This window comes from Setaria italica, chromosome IX, assembly GCF_000263155.2.
Source record: "Setaria italica strain Yugu1 chromosome IX, Setaria_italica_v2.0, whole genome shotgun sequence".
Taxonomy (NCBI): Eukaryota; Viridiplantae; Streptophyta; class Magnoliopsida; order Poales; family Poaceae; genus Setaria; species Setaria italica.
The window spans coordinates 17,802,159-17,820,725 of NC_028458.1; the positions used below are offsets into that span (position 1 = coordinate 17,802,159).

Below are 18,567 nucleotides of genomic sequence, written 5' to 3' on the forward strand. Positions count from 1 at the left end.
GCACCAAAACTTCTGTATTCCTGTCCTAGTTCCCATGGACGGATGGACAGATTCATGGATATCTCCTTTTTGTGTTGGTCTGGAGTCTGGTAAATGAATCTACGGAAGCAAAGGATTTTGTAGCTTACGCGCCGCCGATTCTTGGTCCTCGGCGGATGCTAGGCAACGGCTTTCGGGCTGTGGAAAGCAAGACGCGACGTTGGTGTGGTCTACGGGCGCGGCTGCGGTGAGTAGACGAAAGGGCCTCGGAGGAATCCGTGCTTGCACGGAACGGGGATCTCTTGCGGGGCGTGGTAACCCTGCTCCCTGGATGATTACAGCGGCAAGCATACTTAACTTACTTGTAAACGCTACGTACATTGCCTACGTCCAAAACTAAATTCGTTGCATAATCTAGTGTTTTCTTTGCAGTGTGCACGAGAAAGTCAGCGTGTTTCTCATACTGTCAGTCTGAAAACAGAACAGAGAAGATAACAGCTGCCAGCATGCAGCCTGAATCGATCATGCCAAGTTTGCCAACTGCCAAGCGATCCATGGGCGGTGACCCGTGAGCCAGTGGGGTGGACCGTGGACACCAGTGGACGGTGGTTGTAATTGCAATTCTTGGGTAAAAAAGGGTTGCAACCCGCTCGTGCCGACCACTCTGAATGAAGTAAAGAAGCTGAACTGCATCGTGCCAATTTGCCGTAACGCGAGGCAGTGCTGGAGCGTGCACACGGGCAACGGCAAACAGAGCAGCACAAGGGCTACACTAGTGAAATGATTAAAAGAACCTACAAGAGATCCTGCACCATTTCTCCCCCTCGAAGATTATACTTTTCTTCGTTCCACCCACTCCCATTTTCCATTTCTACCATTTTTGGTGCTAGTATCTCCGTCCTCCACACCCTCTTCATCACCCTTTTGCGTCATTTAACAAGCAAGGAAGCAATCTCCCCCAGGTGGTTCCAAATCACCTCCCTCTCTTTCTCTCTCTTCCCCCGATTCCTCCCTCCCTCTCCCTCCGCTCCCCAGCTCGCTCTCCCCCTTTCCCATTCACACTGCTCTCACAGACAGTTCCCCCCATTGCCATTGGCGCCGCCAATCCCGAGCTCCAAATCTCACGAGCGTCACCCCAGGGTCCGAATCCATGCCCCCACTACCCTCACTCCGCTGCCACTCTCCTGCATTGCTATAAAATCCGCTGCATCTCGGCTCTGGCCCATCTAATCCACCGAGGAGCCATGGCCGGAGCCCCTAAATCCACCGGCATTGCCCTCATCCCCCTCCTACTGCTCGCCGCCACCGCCTCGACGCTCCCGCTTCTCAACTCCTCGGTCCCCGACCCCGCCGCCGTCGTCGCCGACTTCCACAGGTACAGAGTCTACTCTTTTGCGTTCTTGCTGCTGCAAAGCCTCAGTCTTTGCTGATTCGGAATGTGACGGCACGGGCAGCAAGGTGGCGACTTCGCGGCGGCGGATGCAGGAGGCCGGGGGAGGCGCCAGCAGCGGCGGGTGCATGACGGGCAACCCCATCGACGACTGCTGGCGGTGCGCGGGGACGGACTGGCGTCAGGACCGGCAGCGGCTGGCGGACTGCGGCATCGGGTTCGGCCGCAACGCGCTGGGCGGCAAGGGCGGGCCGCTGTACGTGGTGACGGACTCCTCCGACCGGGACCCCGTGAACCCCGTCCCGGGCACGCTCCGCCACGCCGCCATCCAGGAAGGCCCGCTCTGGATCGTGTTCGCCGCCGACATGACCATCCGCCTCAACGAGGAGCTCCTGGTGAACAGCTACAAGACCATCGACGGGCGCGGCGCGCGCGTGCACATCGGCGCGGGGGGCGCCTGCATCACGCTGCAGTACGTGTCCAACATCATCATCCACAACGTGCACGTCCACGACTGCGTCCCCGCCGGGAACGCCAACGTGCGGTCGTCGCCGACGCACTACGGGTGGCGGACGCGGTCGGACGGCGACGGCATCTCGCTGTTCGGCGCCCGGGACGTGTGGGTGGACCACTGCGCGCTGTGGCGGTGCGCGGACGGGCTGGTGGACGCCATCGAGGGGTCGACGGCCATCACCGTGTCCAACAGCTACTTCGCGCACCACGACGAGGTGATGCTGCTGGGCGCCAGCGACGCGTACCTCCCGGACTCGGGGATGCAGGTGACCATCGCGTTCAACCGCTTCGGCCCGGGGCTGGTGCAGCGGATGCCGAGGTGCCGGAGGGGGTACTTCCACATCGTCAACAACGACTACACGTCGTGGGAGATGTACGCCATCGGCGGCAGCGCAAGCCCCACCATCAACAGCCAGGGGAACCGATACATCGCCCCCGCCGACCCGAACGCCAAAGAGGTGCGTGCGTCAGCTTTCTTTCTTGCCTTCTTGCAGTGCCGTGCCGTGTGTTCTTGCCTTCTTGCTTGCTGGCTGGCTCAGGCTGTTGCTGCCTTGGGTTTCGCCCCGCGCTGCTCTGTTCTTTGCTTGCCGAGCAGAGCACGGGGCGGCGCGCGCGCGCGCGCGCGCGTCTTTTCTGGCTTTGCTTGGCTTGCCTCTGCCTGTGTTCCAATGCTTTTTTGGGGTAGCAGTTGTTTTGGCCTGTGACGGTGTGACCGCTGCCCCAACCTTTGGTTCGTTTGTGTTTTGTATTGTAACTGACAGTAGAGTGTGGCAGAAAGTTTAGCCGTTTTTAGATATTTTGTGCAGCGACATGTTTATATGGTTCGGATTGAAAGATGTCGTTGTTGGTAATGACCATGTGAAAACTGGTATCATTGCCTGTGTGGGGGAATGTTTTGGAGCATCTTCTCATGCTTTCGGAACAAACACCTCGCGTCATGTTTTCTCCAATTTGCCCAATCGGGGTCGGGGGTCCCGGCCCGGTTAGGCCAGGCCAGGGGAGCATCCGAGGCGCGTGCGGCGGCAGCTGGCACCCACCACTGCCTGTGTTCCCGCGCCGTCCGTGCACCGCCACCGCGAGCACGCTGCACGCGCGGCGGCATGAGGGAGTTGAATGCGACGGCGCGTGATCTGATGATAGCGTGGGTGGCTGATGCTAGATTGTTTTGCGTGGCCATGGCAGGTGACGAAGCGGGTGGACACGGCGGAGGGGCAGTGGTCGGGGTGGAACTGGCGGACGGAGGGCGACATGATGGTGAACGGCGCCTTCTTCGTGCCCTCCGGCGAGGGGATGGAGGAGATCTACGAGAAGGCCTCCAGCACCGACCCCAAGTCATCGGCGCTCGTCGACACGCTCACGCAGAACGCCGGCGTCCTCGGCGACCCCAGGTACGGTGTTCTTTCCTGTCCTGCCCTCACCCCCGAGCTCTTGTCCCGCGGCCTCATTTCTTCGTGATGGAGTTGGTGACATTTCTCATGCGCGAGTGAGCCCATGGTGGCTGCCGTTGCACGCCAGGTTTGTCCACGCCGGCGCCACATCGGTGCAAAGGCACCTTTTGGGTGCCGCGTCAGCTTTAGCTTTTTCCCTCAGTGTTGCCTTGTTGGAAATATCCCGGACGGGTGGACCCCCACCCGGCCCGAAGAGGCAGAGCGATCCGATCCATCGGGACGTGGGCCCGCGCAGGACGCTTTGGGTGCGTCTTTCAATAACAACTCCGCCGCTTTTGTTAACTTCCTCCAACGGCCATCATCGGGTCGCCGCCTGACGGACTGGGGCCCTGCTCTGCTCGGCGCGGTTCACGGCCCATCGGTCGGCCTCCTTCTCCTTTCCTCCTCTCTGGGCATGCCGCATCCGAGAGGAACTTCCGGGGGAAATTTGCCCTTCGCATGGTGAAACCCCCTCCTTTGCGGCTTTTCCCTGATCCACAGCACTATCCAGCGCCCAACCGCGTTCCAGATCGAACTAGTTTAGCCCTCTGGCCGAGTGGCCGTGCTCTGATCATGAATGGATTCTGGAGTGCTGGTAGTGGTAGGGAGTGGCTGGAGTCCAGATAGATCAGGCGGCCTGGCACTGGCAGAAGAAGTAGGAATGTACTGTGTACCACGTTACAGTCTCAGTTCAGTCAGTGTACAGGCGGTTTAAGTATAGACAAGTGGCGTACAGTACAGTAATAGTACTGCCTGACAGCATCGGATTAACTAAACACCGGACCAAAGCGATCTTGTCGGTACTAGGACTGCTCTAATCTCATGGCCTGAAGTCCTTGACATGCATCTCCCCGTGTTCCGTCTGCCGGTCACACCACTCACCCGGTCTTGCCTGCGCGAGCGACAGCCGAGGGACTAGTGACTCCTGTATTCCAGATCTCCTGTCAGACAATAGGTGCGTGTGCTGCTCGTTCGGCGGCCGCGCGCCTTGTCGCTATCTAAGCAAACGCGTTGTTTTTTTTTTTTGGCAGATCGTAAAGCGAACGTGTATTGACTATTGAGGTTGAGGAGCTGTTTGTGCAAACTGCTCCAAGTAGTGGCCCCTGCTGGCTAAAAGAAACGTACTAGACAAAAAGGCCGCCGCACGCTCAGGAGCATGCGTGCTATGCTACCGGGAAGCGAGAAGGAAATAGTCGCCGGGTGACATGGGTCATGGGTGCGGTAGCCGCTAGCCGGTCGTAGTCAGTCTGCGTCTCCACATGCGCGCCACTGCTCGCTGGTTTTGTCGCCGGATCCTCCGCTTTTTCTCGTAAACAGATGCCCTTTTGCCAACTTGTCTAGTCACTTTGCCCTGTTCAGTGTGACCGTGTGCTCAAGGCCAACTGGCCAACGCCGTAGCCACTTGGGAAGAGGCCGGTCTCGGCGGTATGATTCGCTATGATTCTGATGGGCTACATGCTCGGTGAGAGCACAGAGCACTTCCTTAAAAAAAACAGAGAGCACAGAGCACTCTCACTAAAGTCGCTGGATTATCCGTTTAGATCAGCTGTCATTTTGGGTTCTTCAGAGACTCAGTCCAGACAACCAGACTGAACAAAGCAAGAACCAGGCCGACAGGAGCCGAGCATTACATGGTAGATGATGGAATGACAATCATCCTTCCGGTACTGGGACCGAAAAACACACTTTTAGGCTTTTAGCGTTCTAGTAGATCTCAGTAGCGTCCTGTTACAGCTGCCGCTACTTGCTACTTGAATAATTGTGATTCTAGGACAAGGGACCTTCTGGGGACGAGCCAACCGAAAAGAGCACCGAGGGTTCACTTCTGCTGACCCCACTGCATCCCAGTGGCAGGGTACATCTAGTGAAAGAAAATCGAGGCCTTTCCCGCCGTTCGGTCGATCCATCACGCTCCTTGAGACCATGTTCCTTAGGAATCGAGTTCTTATTCGCTCGCGACAGCGGTGGTAGATCTCAGCTTCACCGGCACTTAAACGTACTCGCATCCAGTTTGCAATTCTCGTGGTTTACATCTGTGGGCGGCTCTGACGTGTGGATCGTCCTTCTCTTCTCTTGACAGGAACGACGCCGAGGAGACCGGGTACACGGGGCTCAACTACGCCGGAGTTGGGAACGGCCGCGGCGGCGGCGGCAACGGATACGGCTACCTCGGGATGGTCTACGCCAACGACGCCGATCGGGGTCGCAGGTCGCGGTCCATGCTGTCGCTGACCTCGTCGGTTGTCACCCTCGTGGCGCTCGGATGCTTGCGCTTGTTGTAACACACGATCGATTCAGAATTTCAGATGCTTCATTATGATTCGATTGGAAAGGTAGTAGGGAAAGGGGAAGGAAAAGGTAGCACCGTAGCATTAGTAGGGAGGGGGAGGAGGTAGTCAGGTAGGCAACACAGTGATGTCCACAGTCACAACCATGTTAAGTTGCACATGGCTGGGCCGCTGGGGAACATTGCATGGAATCAAATGTAGCCACTGTAGTTCTTTACAAAGGGGGAATGGATGATTCATTCTAGACTTCTCTGCACCTCTATCGCGGACGTTATCATTCTGTGAATAGATGCGAAAAAGAAACGCAAGTTTCACAAGTGTTTTGCCTACGATGCAGTGATACAACAGTGTTCCATGCGGTTTCCTCCAAACCATTTTTTTTGGAATTTTCGAAGTTCACTGCTAAGTCGACTCTATAAGTTCCATTGTATCCGAATTTATCACATACTGATATACTCATCGAATGAATCTGGCACCACCTTCCTAACCCACTTCTTCTCTAGGTCCCACCACTACATCACAACCGTGATTGAGGTTGGCGGCCATCATTGAACAAGGACTGGGTTGCCACTTCCTATTTCCGTCTTCAATAATGCGATAGTGAAAGAACATTGACAGCAACTGTTCTACACATAGCACAACATCAGAGGCCACAAAAAGATGGTACATATAATAAAAAAAAATCATTCATCTTCAACAGACCACAAATAACTGTTAATAACCTCGAGAGTTTGTATGTCAGCTAAATTCTCACCTTCAACTAGTGTTTGCAAGTTACATGGCGATATACCAACATACTCAGTCTACAGCTACAGCATGAATATTGACCAACCGGATGGTACTTTCCCCTGCCCCTACTTGTGTTTAACCAGAAGGTGGTGGAGGCGGTGGCGGCATGGACATGGGAGGTGGGGGCATCCCACCGCCTTGTTGTGGCGGGGGTGGAGGTGGCATCCACATAGGTGGAGCGGACATACCGGCAGGAGGTGGCGGTGGCCTTACCATGCCAACCGGAGGGGGCATCATGTTTGGTGGTGGTGGCCTCATGGGAAGCCTGTACTGGAGCTGCTGTGGCATGGGGGGTGGCGCAGTGTGTGGAGGAGCAGGCCAAGCAGGTTGCCCATGCATCTGCATTGGAGGAGGGAATTGTCCAACAGGTGGCGGTGGCCGAATGTGTTGAATCTGTCCCGGTACTGTGCCATTGACATAAGATCGCGGCACAGGGGGGGCACCATTTGGAAGCCCTTGGGTCGGCGGACCACTTGCAAACATCGTGTGTGGCCTATTCCTCTGAGAGCCTGGGTTATTGGCTGCCAGCAGTCGCTCTGTCAACAGTAAATGGCAGATTTGATCATTATGATTGTAGAAGTATTTGCAAAGATATGATCAAGTTAGCTGAAGGATTTCAGATGTAGACAGCCAAATAAGGTATATGCCAAATAGATATAAAGGCATAGATACAATACAAAAATGTATATACAATCTCCTAAAATTTGCGACATTCATATTATCTGCTTTCTACTACTGTAAGATATTGAACGGAACCTATATAACTACAAATACAGTTTCAGCAATAATATGATGATAACAGCAATTGAAGCTTCAGATATATACATATATAAAAGAACCTAAATTTCCGAGGCTTAAAAGATGTAAATTACTGGGGAATAAATCACTTCCAGATCCAGAATGGAAATTCAACTTAGAATATACATAGCAACACATGTAGGCCAGATGATGTGATTTCAGAATATTTACCTGCTGGTGTACCGTGCCGTTCTCCCTTTGTGTCTTTCTTGTAAGCATAAGAGACAGTGATTGGCCGGTTGCATAAATGTTGGTTGTTCATGGCCTGGAAAATACGGAAGAAAAGATGACAGTTGAAACAAATGATAGAACCACTCCAAGTTGAAATACAGAAAATTACGGTGATATTAACATTACCTCTATTGCTTGATCGGATGATTCAAAGGATTCGTAGCTCACGAAGCCAAAACCTCGAGAATTTCCAGTTTCAGGGTCTCGCATTATCTTCATGAAAAGGAAAGGAAGATCCAGTAAGTTACTGTAATAGGCTTCACAATATAACATGATGTGTATACAGAGGATGTATCAAATTCCTAAAACCATCTTTTCAAGACCCAGGATAGTTGGTAAGGTGAGTTGATCTTAGGAACACACATACATGGAATAATTGAGTTAATGATACGCATGATTAAGAATACGTAAACAGATTTGCGTGCAATATACGAAGGTATAATTGAGTTAATGATACGCATGATTTTGCCCCACTCAACCTCTGGGATGAACCAAGTGATTGGAAATGGACTAAACACTGTTATACAGATGTTCAGATGATGCAAGGCCTGCTAGAAAGAAGCTGAACTATAGCATGTTAAGTATACTGATCTTAGTTTATTCTAAGCATTGCCCTCACTGCTCTGGGGTTTTCACAATGCTGCTTCTCATAATCAGATGCTATTGTTTAGTTAAAATCATTAGCAGAAAATTGTAAACTGGTATTTACAACCTAAACCCTAAAACCAATACAGACTGTGTGTGTCACCTTAGGTGTAAATTAGTATACAACCTAAACCCTAAAACCCATACAGACTGTGTGTGTCACCTTAGGATTAGTCACAATCACTCCAAATGCACTGAAGGTGTCGTAAAGGAGCTTCTCATCAACATCCTGTTGACAAGGGAAACTATTAGTCAGTACTTGAACAAATGAGCAACTGATAAAAGAAAATAGGCTCTAGGCTTTTACTGGATCGAGATTGCCGATAAAAAGATTTGCGCCAACATCCAAGCTTTTCTTATCCTGGGAGGCCTGGAACAAGAGAATATAATCATGTCACATTCAAATGATACTCAAATGCTCCTAGTCAAAATGATTAAATGTGTATGAAGGAAACACACCTTGTTTACTCTTATGGGCTTTCCGTATAGTTTGATCATGTTCAAAATCTTAATGGCCTGCAAGAAGCAAACAGTTTTGGTAAAAGGGTAACTGATTTAATTGATCATGGTATGGCTGCTAGAGAGAATCAAAGGTAAATTATGCCTTTGCACGATGATAGACTTACATAATCTGCATCTTCCTCGCTTCTGAATTCTACAAATCCATATCCCTGGTGTAGATTTGTGACTCTGTCTTTTGGGACATACACATTAACTAGATATGAAATTAAGGAAAATCCATTAGCCAAACCCAAGAAAAATGTATTCGGACGACATACAATGTCATAACATCAATTCCTACTATGAGGAGGGGCAGCTAAAATGGACCATAAGAACCCAAAAGAAAAGAAAAAATCAAATAACCAAACTATACTGAAATACACTTCTACAACAAGGACACATGATATCATAGGGCACGAAAAAAGCACGATATACATCAAATACTCTTACTTCATCAAGAAAAAGAACAACAACTTACCAACAGGGCCTGCTTGGACAAACAATTCCCATAGTAGCTCCTCAGAAACCTATCAGATAAGAGAGAACTATCAGCATCGGTGCCTGCATGTATAATAATGAACTAATGATACTGAAGAAACAATCCGTGGCAACACAAACACAACAAGGTTCAGGGTTTAATTTCTCAAAAATAAGGGGGAACTACAATAATCTGTAGGCTCATATAAACTTCACGAGCTACTTATTTCTGACTGGTAACACAGGGAACGTACCGGGATTCATGAAACACGGGCAACATTGTCAGAAAAAGAAAAAAGAAGTGTCAAATCTGAAGCATGACTCGGAACAACCATATTTATTCCAATATCACAAATAGGCAGCATATTGTGCGTAGGATTCAGAAGTGAAGTAATATGCTTCAAATTTTCACGACATATAATTAGACCACTGAAAATGTGCCCAATTTGCAAAACGAGTAAACGACCCTATCACGAGCCCACCACAGTTGCAGCGCACGCTTAACAGCCATTGAACCAATCCAGGGAACAGGGGTGTGCGGTGCGCCACTGCATCTTCGATTGACGAGGTGCTGCGTACTAATTCAGCAATCAGTGCAAACAACTATTACTGAAGCATCGAATAACTACGGAAACACCTGTGCGACACCGGCTGACCGCCGGAGACTTACATCTACACAAGGCAGCCTCAGGCAGGTTTTAACCGTAGGGAGACAAACCCTACTGACCACAGCATGGACACGAAAATCCCGCTCGGAGAGGAAGGAGGGGATTTAGATGGGCGCACGCGCGGGAGTAACGGGAGGGGCGAGGTGGGATGGGAACCCTAACCTGCGGGTCGAGGTTGCCGACGTAGGTGGTGGCGTCCTGGTTGCGCTCTGCCGAGTGCTGTCCGAGAAGGTTCGCGCCCACGCCCGGCGCGATGCGCGTCGTCATGGCTTGCTGGCCCTGGCGGCGCGGCGGGCGGCGGGTGGCGGCGGCGGGGAATTCTGTCTGGACGGGGCGCAGCGCGACGCGGCGGTTGCGAGGTGAGGTTTAGTTGAGGTTCCCGGGTCGGGCCAGGGCCTTCCCTTGATTACTGGCCCACCAGTACCCTTGAGTCGGTGCCGCAGAGAGAGAGAGGCGGTGAGAGACTGGGCCGGGCGGTTAGGACGATGGTCCCATGGGCCGGCTTGTGTCCAAGAAAAATTCGTTTCAGTTCATGATTTGTTTAGGTGCAGTTCATGATTTGTTTCCCCGAAACACATGGCATGCCATGCCAGTACGTGGTTTGCTGCCAAGATTTTGGCATACTAAAATTTTGACTACCAATCAAGCTCTACATGCCTCGATGCTTGCGTACACATGTACACCCTACCCTTTTGTTACTTTAGATGCGTTGCTGTTGGAAGGTAAGGGGTATCTGGATACCCCATTAAACTTTAACATTTGTCACCTTGGATGTTTGGATGCTAATTAGGAGTATTAAACATAGTCTAATTATAAAACTAATTGCACAGATGAAGTCTAATTCGCGAGATGAATCTATTAAGCCTAATTAGTCCATGTTTTGACAATGTGGTGCTAATGTAACCATTTGCTAATGATAGATTTGCTAATGATAGATTAAAGGGGTGTTTGGATATGAGGTGCTAAACTTTAGGAGTGTCACATCGGATGTTCGGATGCTAATTAGAAGGACTAAATATGATCTAATTATAAAACTAATTGCAGAACCCCTATACTAATTCGCGAGACGAATCTGTTGAGCCTAATTAATCCATGATTAGCACATGTTTACTGTAGCAGCACATTGTCAAATCATGAACTAACTAGGCTTAATAGATTCGTCTCGCGAATTAGATTCCATCTGTGCAATGGGTTTTGTAAATAGTCTACATTTAATACTCCTAATTAGTATCCAAACATCCGACGTGACGGATACTAAACTTTAGGAGGTGTATCCAAACACCCCCTAACTAGCCTTAATAGATTCGTCTCGCGAATTAGACTCCATCTGTTCAATTAGTTTTGTAATTAGCTCATATTTAATCCTCCTAACTAGTATCCAAACATCCGATGTGACCTTACTAAAGTTGAGCCCCCTCTATCAAACACTGAGATATGTTGAGGTTTGATGAGCTGTCTTTTCTAGTAGCAGTACTATGATCGAGGATTTTTGTACGAATCACATGACTTTTTTTCTGTCGTGGTGGCTATTCTAATTTGGTTAGATATCGGTCCAAAATATAGGTCATCTATGATCGGCATGACACATGAGGTGATTTTTTTCGAGAAGTACATTGTGAAACTTTGGTTAACAATTTTTTATGAAACAAGTTTTAAGTAAATGGCGGGTGGATTGGTAACATGAGGGTGTAGGCTCGGTTTAGCTTTCTGGTGTAGAAAAGCATATTTCGTCATGGTCCACAGGATCATAGGTCAAACGTATTTTAATTTATAACCGGTTTTATAGTAAGAGAAAAAAACATCAATAAGAGTTGGATCATAGCTTGCAAAATGGGAATGTCCTTTGCATGGCAGGCAGAGACGATCACGACAGCTTTCCAGCCACCGGATCGTGGGGGGAGGTGAGGCGGAGCCTTGATCTCTTGTCCACCATCTCTCTTGTTGAAAGATATCTCAAATGGTGCAGAAGTGGTTAGCAGTAGTATCCGAAAAGGACGATGACGACTGAAGTGCAGTAATATTTTCCTTTTTAAGACCAACAGAATTGATTAAAAAAACTCCTATATAGATCGGTTTCAAATGCCAAGCCAATGTAAACACACATGTTTTCTTATCCTGCCCTGACCATCCATCCTTTATCATCACCTCACCACACAAGGCGCCCTCCTTTTCACTTTGCTACTAAGCTCTTTTCACTTGCTCGAGATCTCCGGCCCTGGTGGGATGGTCAATGGCTGTTGAGGTGCCTCCTCCGAGTATAAACCAAATATAAATCGATTGACCTGACAAGAAGCCTTTCCTTGCAAGCAAATTGTAGAAAACTAGCGAGAAAGTGAAGGAATGCAATATGAAGTTATAGATGTAAATGAAGCAAAGATGAATATGAGATTCGAGCTCATAGCATGAAAACTCAAAAAGGACTAATCGCCACAATCAAGAAGAACAAAAATAGGAGCTCTGATTCACAACAATAAAATTTTTCATCACAATTACAATGAATAATCTCAGTTTCACGATGAAAATTTAGAACTAAAATAAAACCCGAGTCTCACTAAAAACTTATTTTAAATCTATACTTACTATATCCTATCAAGCAAAAATGGTTGATGTTGATTTAGAAATCTATTTATTTATTTTTAAGTTTCTTAAAAATTTCTTCAAGATTTATTTAGTCTCGATGGGGGGATTTGGATGATGGAGGAGGGGGTGGCCCTTAGCGTCTTTGATGAAGAGTACTAAAAGAGATAAAAGAGAAGAGAAGCCTTCTAATTACACATCGTCGGTACCAAGTAAATCGCATTTAAAAGCGAACAATTTCGCTTCTCTAATCCAACCGTGTCGGTTGCTACGGGCAACAAAACATTTATATTGCAATACGCTGAGCATTCAGCGCATCCAAGAACGTAGTTAAAGATCCCTCCCAGCTCAATCTAATCAAAATGCCCACATTACTTTTAATTTAATCAAACTGCCGCTGCATTAAAATTTGAGAAAGCTAGCTTCTATTGGTAGCTGATGTGATATCTCGTTCTCTTTTCAAATTTATGGCAGATCCAAAATCTTCACTATAGACTATCATCTGATGGCAGATCAATTACATTTTTCTTAAAGCAACCTGAACTTCTGAACATATGCTGCACAAAAAGGATGACACTAAATGCAGTGTTTTGCGTATGGGATATCTTATTGGGTGTTAAGATTGCTGCGATCTAAATTGTACCCACCTTTTTTGGGTGTTACGGATGACTTCTCGACTTTTTTACACGATCTTTTCATTCCTTCTAGGCACTGCACCCACCTCTAAATGGCTTTCCTATTTCAAGGATAATCACTCTGTCGAATGTTTTGGCTGATAAGAAAATATTGAGCAGTATCAAACATCTATAACTTCTCTTGCAGTTCTATGGTAGGTAGTCTCTAGATGGATAACAAATCATAAAGGATCAGAAAGCAAGGTCCCGACGTGTAACAATGTATTATAAACATACTGGATTCAGAATTCAGACGACTTGCTATATTAATCAAAAGCTCAGTCAACACCGCACAATTCAAATTGCCAAGCTGAATTTCACAAGATCAAAGCATCTTCCAGTCCAGCGAAAGGGCGGACAGCCCTATGCTCGAGCAGATGGTTATGAAAATCTGAGAACTTCCACCTGCAGTGCTCGGCTCCAATTACATACAGGCTTCCTGTAAGAAGTTAAACGGAAACCTTAGAGAGATTGGGCAGAGTAAGATATAGCATAACAATTCACCAAGTGATGCACGCCTCACTAAGTTGTAGTATTACATTTACTAAGTTATGCTAATCATATCCCTTTCTCTAACAAATTCATTCGCAGATAGAAAAAGCTCATGACTTGGACATCATGTATCAGGGACAGTTGCAAATTGATAAAAAAAAATAATGATGTGTTGCGAATTGTATAAGAGGCAGTTGCGAATTGATAAAAAAAAATAAATGCACAGCTCTGATTGCTCTAAGGAAAACTAAAAAAATGATACCGCTGGGAGAAACAACGAGACAAGCACATAGGAAGAGAAAACTACCACTAACAAGTTTAATCCCTGCCACGTAAAAATAATCATGATTACCTGAGTATATTACCCTCTAGGCCTCTACTAATTTCAGGGTAATGATCACATCTGTAGCATATTGGTGAATACCAATTCAAGTGCTAACTTCATTGCACCTCCTCTGAATAACCCTGTGCCATGATTAATTCAATTCAATTTGGAAAATTTCACAGCCTTATTCTCTTCAATCAAACAATTTATTCATGCGTCATGTGTGTTATATTGGTTGAGCAAAAAGTACTCCCTCCGTTCCAAATTGTAGGTCGTTTTGGGCTTTTTAGATCCATAGTTTTTGCTATGTATCTAGACATAGCGTATATCTAAGTGCATAGGAAAATATATGAATCTGAAAAAGTCCAAACGACCTATAATTTGGAACGGAGGAAGTAAAAGTCACAGAAAATAAGCAAAGAACCATGAGCCGGTATCCATTGCCTGAATTTGAAATACTAAAGAAATTGCTAAACAAGAAGAAAAAATGAACCATGAGCTCCATAGTAACTATTCAGATGATTTCCCGATAGTAACAGCAAAGTCTAAGAATGATTTATCTGAGAAGATATGAAAAATATAAAGAGATGTGATGCAACATCTGTAGTTGGTTTCAGAGTAACAAAACTAGCCAGGTACCTCAGTTATTCAAGTATCATACATCTCAACTGATTCAGAACCTTAGAAACAGGAAAATGAACACATTTTTGTCATGATGATGACAAATTATAACTTTGGCAAAAAGATTGGAACAGATGCAAGATTATCACCTTTCCTTATGCGATTCACTGTATTTTTTTCTCAAAAATGTAGGAGAGCTGTGTATATATTCACTGTATTTTGATGCGTTAGAAGAACAACATGCATGAGGATTGCTTATCTAAATGACTGAAAGACCTGAACCAAATGGATTCATTTTGTTTCCGATGCATAGATAGGCCTGACATTAATCAACTATAACATGACTACATTTCTCCAACTTGATTTGTTACTCACAGAGATGAATTTCTATGTAAAAGTTCTGTGATCTCACCAGTGACACCTATGTTTTTTACCTTTGTTTTCTTTTCTCATGAACATATAGATGTTCAGTTGAACCATTCAAACATCAACACATGGGAAGGATGTCCCTAAACTCCAAAACCTAATAAGACTGCAGCAGAATCAAGAAACCAAATAGGTAAATGATAGTGTCTTTCAAACAAAATGTGCAGGCGACTGCAGAATAGGTTGAATAAAAAAGAGAGTGAACACCGCCAAACAGAGAGCACAAGGGCATCATAAATATTTGTCAAATATATACACTGCATAAACCATTATGATTTATCACAGATTCATATTTTTGTATTGTTGTGGTCTTGGAACATCAAGGCTGCACAACTCTGATCTCCAATGCATCTTTCACCCACAGCTAGATCAAACACAATCCAAGGTGATAAAGTGCTACTTCTATTAAGAAATTAGCAAACAGATGGAGTACATCCACGTATTTCTAAACAGATGAAGTACTTAAATTTTTAACATTCAAAAATCACAAGGAAATATAACTTGAGTGACATGCACTGAGTAAATAAATCAAAGATTCTAATAACTGTTTGGGTAGTCTGTTTCTTGCTCCATATCAGAACAGTATATATCACCTAGGTCCCAATCATGTATCAGTTTGTGCAAAACTATACTGGAAAAAAAAGATCTGTGACCAGCTGGTTACCTTATACTGAATATCATGTAAAATTTTCCATTGTAGTAGGTTGGTACTCCAAACCCCAAGTATCAGATATCTTGTACTAAATGTATAGTCTGTCCCTGGACCACATTTGGCACCCTCTTATAGAACTGGAAAACAAGAAAACAAAACTATTGTCATGCGTAGGTTGAATTTACTGCTGCCTCTTTGCACTGCTTGACTGCAATATGTCCGCAACTAAACTGCCTCATTGACAGAGCAGGGGGAGGGAGGGGGTACATACGAGCAGGTATTTGAGGTTGGCGGTGGAGACGTCTTCCTTGGTCTCGTTGGGGGAGAAGAGGTGGAGCTTGCTGACCATCTCGTCGCAGCGCCGCAGCAGCTCGACCCCCTTCGGGATCCCTTCCTGCCCAGCACAAAATCAACCAAACTTAATAAGCACGAACCTCTTGTTGATTACGAGAAGGACGAGGCGATCCAGAATAGGGGGAACCTGGTCGAGGGCGGAGCTGGAGGCGAGGCTGTGGAACCGGGATGCCCTGTCGAAGAGGGCGGGGAGCGGGAGGTCATCGGCGGCGGCTTTTGAAGAGGGCGGGGAGCAGGAGGTCGGCGTCGTCGTCCTCCGCCGCCGCGTGGAGGCGCATCTGCGACTGCATCTTGTTCCCGACCTCCTCCACCTCCACCATTTAGATCGGACGAACTGCCTCGCGGGCTAAATTTCTGCCGCTGCGCCGTGTCCTCGCCTTCCGCTCCTCCTCTGCAACGGGAGCGCCGATGCGTAGTCGGCGACGGGAGCAGATCGAGGGAGGCGTCGCGGAGGGGCGAGGAGGAGGCGTCAGCCGCGCGCGCACGACTGGACTCGCCGGCACTCCCCGCCGCTCCTGTGGCGTTGACGGCGGACGGCGGTTGCGTCTGAGGAGGCGATGAGTCTCAGGAAAGAGGAGGCGGCGGTGTCGGGCGATGAGAAGGTGCGGAGGGAGAAGAAGGTACGGCGGTAAGTTGTCAAGGCATTCCGCGGAAGTCGCGTCGACGATCGTTCGTAGGGTTGGAAACGAGCGGAGGGACGACCATCGGGGGTTTTCACGGAACGGACGGTAGAAACGTTTTATTTTACTGTAGACTCTAGGATCGAGCAGTGTTTCGCTACGGGCGGTAAAAAAAAATTCGCAATAGACGAAGCACGACAAATATTCACTATTTCTATGAATACAATAAATTTTGCAGCACGGTGCATCTCATGACAAATTGTATTTAACACAACAACAATATAAGCATATAGGGTGTGGTTGGCTGGACTTTAAACCTACTTTTGCTTTTGAAAAACCAAAAGCCACCAAAAAGCCTAAAAGTCACAGATACTTCAGGGAGTGTTTGGATTCTGAGCTAAAGTTTAGTCCGTGTCACATCGGATATTCGGTGCTATTTAGGAGGACTAAATATGAGCTAATTACAAAACTAATTGCGGAACCCCTAGGCTAAATCGCGAGACGAATCTATTAAGCCTAATTAGTCCATGATCTGACAATATGGTGCTATAGTAGACAAATCCATCATTAGCGAATGTTTACTATAGCACCATATTGTCAGATCATGGACTAATTAGGCTTAATGGATTTGTCTCGCGATTTAGCCTAGGGGTTGTGAAATTGGTTTTGTAATTAGTCTATGTTTAATACTCCTAATTAGTGTCCAAACATTCTATATGACAGGGGCTAAAGTTTAGCTCGGGGATCCAAACACCCCCTTAGGGTGCTTTGGGTTGGGCTTTTGACCTGTTTTTACTTTTGCAAAAGTTAAAAGTCAAAAGCCAACCAAAGGACAAAAAATCACATGTGCTTTTGCCTAAAATCTACTTTTGGTCTAGTATAAAACCAAAAGCACCTTCCCCTTTCAAGTACTTTTAGGCCTTGCCACTGGTTATTAAATGTACTGCTTCGTTTCTATTTCTCGTCGCGTTCTACTCTCCCGCAGCGTCTCCTCCCCGCGAAACCGTCCGTCTCCTACAGGACCGCCTCTGCCCGCTGCCCTCGGCGGCACGCCGCCTCCGACTGCCAGCCCTCCGTCCGCTTAAAGAGGCGAACATCGAGCCCGGATGGGTGAAAGGGAAGATGGGGAAAGAAAGTTGAACCCACTTATCAATACATTAATCTTACCTATTATTAAACATCAGACCCACCTCTCATTGATAGGAGTTGGACCAAACAAAAAAGTGGCAGAAGCGTTTCTTACTATTAAGATAGAGAAGATAAGAGATAGAGATAGAGAAGAAATTAAAAGAAAAATAAAAACATGAAAAAAGAAACCGACTGACAGCGTGGCAGGCGAGTCCAGCCGCACCGCGGCATATCACTTCCCTTCCCCTCTTCCCGTGTTTGGTTACAGGGTCGAAGCGGGTTGGAACGGGTTCGGCCTACTTCAACCCGTGTTTGGTTGGAGAGAGTAGGGATTGGGTTGGATCCAGTAGAGAAATATACCTCGTAGATGCGGGTTGAGTGCGTCCCTCCAAAATGAGTGGACGCACTCGACCTGCACGGATGGTGCGCGCGCATGGCTCCACGCATCTCAGCGCCGGGATGGCGCGGAGGCGCCCTGTCGCGGCGGCAGCGGGGAAGGCGTGGGCTGGGGCGGGGTGGGGGCGGCCTTGCGGGGAGGAGGAAAAGATAAAAGAGGAGGGAGAAAATAAAAGTGAGAGAAAAAGAAGAAGAGGATGATAGGTGGATCCCGCAGCTGATAGGTGGGACCCACAACTAACGGTGTTAAAAGGGTGTCCATCCTAACCCTCTCAACCTTTTCAACCAAATAAAAGATTAGGTCTAACCTATCCTTTTTTATCCCTCTTATTCAAATACAAGTTGAGTTCCCTCCAACCCACAGGTTCACTCATCCACGCACGAGCTGGATTCACTCCATCCCACACCCTCGGCTTCGACCCAACCCACCAAACGCGCTTCCGGTCTTCCCCGAACGGCGAAACCCAACCCGGCAACCCAGGCACGGCCACAACCTGGAAGGCTGGAACCCCGTCCTAAAACCCTAAACCCACCGCCACCCAATATATACACGCGCCTCCCCAAACCTTCCTCCTCTTTCGTCCCCGCCCCGCCGC

General features: G+C 47.6%; 2 protein-coding genes and 1 long non-coding RNA gene across 5 annotated transcripts; 1 reads left to right on the forward strand and 2 right to left on the reverse strand.

Moving 5' to 3' along the window:
* Nucleotides 1-702: 702 nt before the first annotated feature.
* LOC101763908 (probable pectate lyase 5) lies at nucleotides 703-5,914 on the forward strand. 2 transcript variants are annotated; one of them, XM_004982907.3, is made up of 4 exons: nucleotides 703-1,354; nucleotides 1,434-2,340; nucleotides 3,065-3,270; nucleotides 5,390-5,914. In XM_004982907.3, exons 1-4 carry the CDS (start codon nucleotides 1,224-1,226, stop codon nucleotides 5,589-5,591), a joined length of 1,446 nt encoding a protein of 481 aa, XP_004982964.1. In that variant the 5' UTR covers nucleotides 703-1,223; the 3' UTR covers nucleotides 5,592-5,914. The 2 variants fall into 2 exon arrangements, with proteins under 2 accessions (XP_004982964.1, XP_022678886.1); XM_022823151.1 differs by having other exon boundaries at nucleotides 1,215-1,354; nucleotides 1,438-2,340.
* Nucleotides 5,915-6,208: 294 nt separating this feature from the next.
* On the reverse strand, nucleotides 6,209-10,060 carry LOC101764582 (splicing factor 3B subunit 4). Its single transcript, XM_004982909.3, has 9 exons — nucleotides 9,869-10,060; nucleotides 9,040-9,088; nucleotides 8,687-8,775; nucleotides 8,520-8,576; nucleotides 8,368-8,430; nucleotides 8,224-8,289; nucleotides 7,542-7,628; nucleotides 7,356-7,449; nucleotides 6,209-6,922 (listed from the first exon to the last, which is right to left on the reverse strand). The coding sequence occupies exons 1-9, from the start codon at nucleotides 9,971-9,973 to the stop codon at nucleotides 6,462-6,464; spliced, it is 1,071 nt and encodes a 356-aa protein (XP_004982966.1). The 5' UTR covers nucleotides 9,974-10,060; the 3' UTR covers nucleotides 6,209-6,461.
* A 3,014-nt stretch (nucleotides 10,061-13,074) lies between these two features.
* LOC101764998 lies at nucleotides 13,075-16,494 on the reverse strand. 2 transcript variants are annotated; one of them, XR_001164900.2, is made up of 6 exons: nucleotides 15,955-16,494; nucleotides 15,745-15,867; nucleotides 15,486-15,610; nucleotides 14,830-14,927; nucleotides 13,802-13,914; nucleotides 13,075-13,396 (listed from the first exon to the last, which is right to left on the reverse strand). It is a non-coding gene; the product is annotated as an uncharacterized LOC101764998 (long non-coding RNA). The 2 variants fall into 2 exon arrangements; XR_001164899.2 differs by having other exon boundaries at nucleotides 13,802-14,927.
* Nucleotides 16,495-18,567: the final 2,073 nt, after the last annotated feature.

Bases quoted from the DNA above. Each gene is read 5' to 3' on its own strand.
- LOC101763908 (XM_004982907.3), top strand. From the start codon at position 1,224: ATGGCCGGAGCCCCTAAATCCACCGGCATTGCCCTCATCCCCCTCCTA. The intron at 1,355-1,433 runs GTACAGAGTCTA...CGGCACGGGCAG, and splicing joins GTCGTCGCCGACTTCCACAG to CAAGGTGGCGACTTCGCGGC. The intron at 3,271-5,389 runs GTACGGTGTTCT...TTCTCTTGACAG, and splicing joins GGCGTCCTCGGCGACCCCAG to GAACGACGCCGAGGAGACCG.
- LOC101764582 (XM_004982909.3), bottom strand. From the start codon at position 9,973: ATGACGACGCGCATCGCGCCGGGCGTGGGCGCGAACCTTCTCGGACAG. The intron at 8,577-8,686 runs GTAAGTCTATCA...TGCTTCTTGCAG, and splicing joins GCGAGGAAGATGCAGATTAT to GCCATTAAGATTTTGAACAT. The intron at 6,923-7,355 runs GTAAATATTCTG...TACTGTTGACAG, and splicing joins ACGGCACGGTACACCAGCAG to AGCGACTGCTGGCAGCCAAT.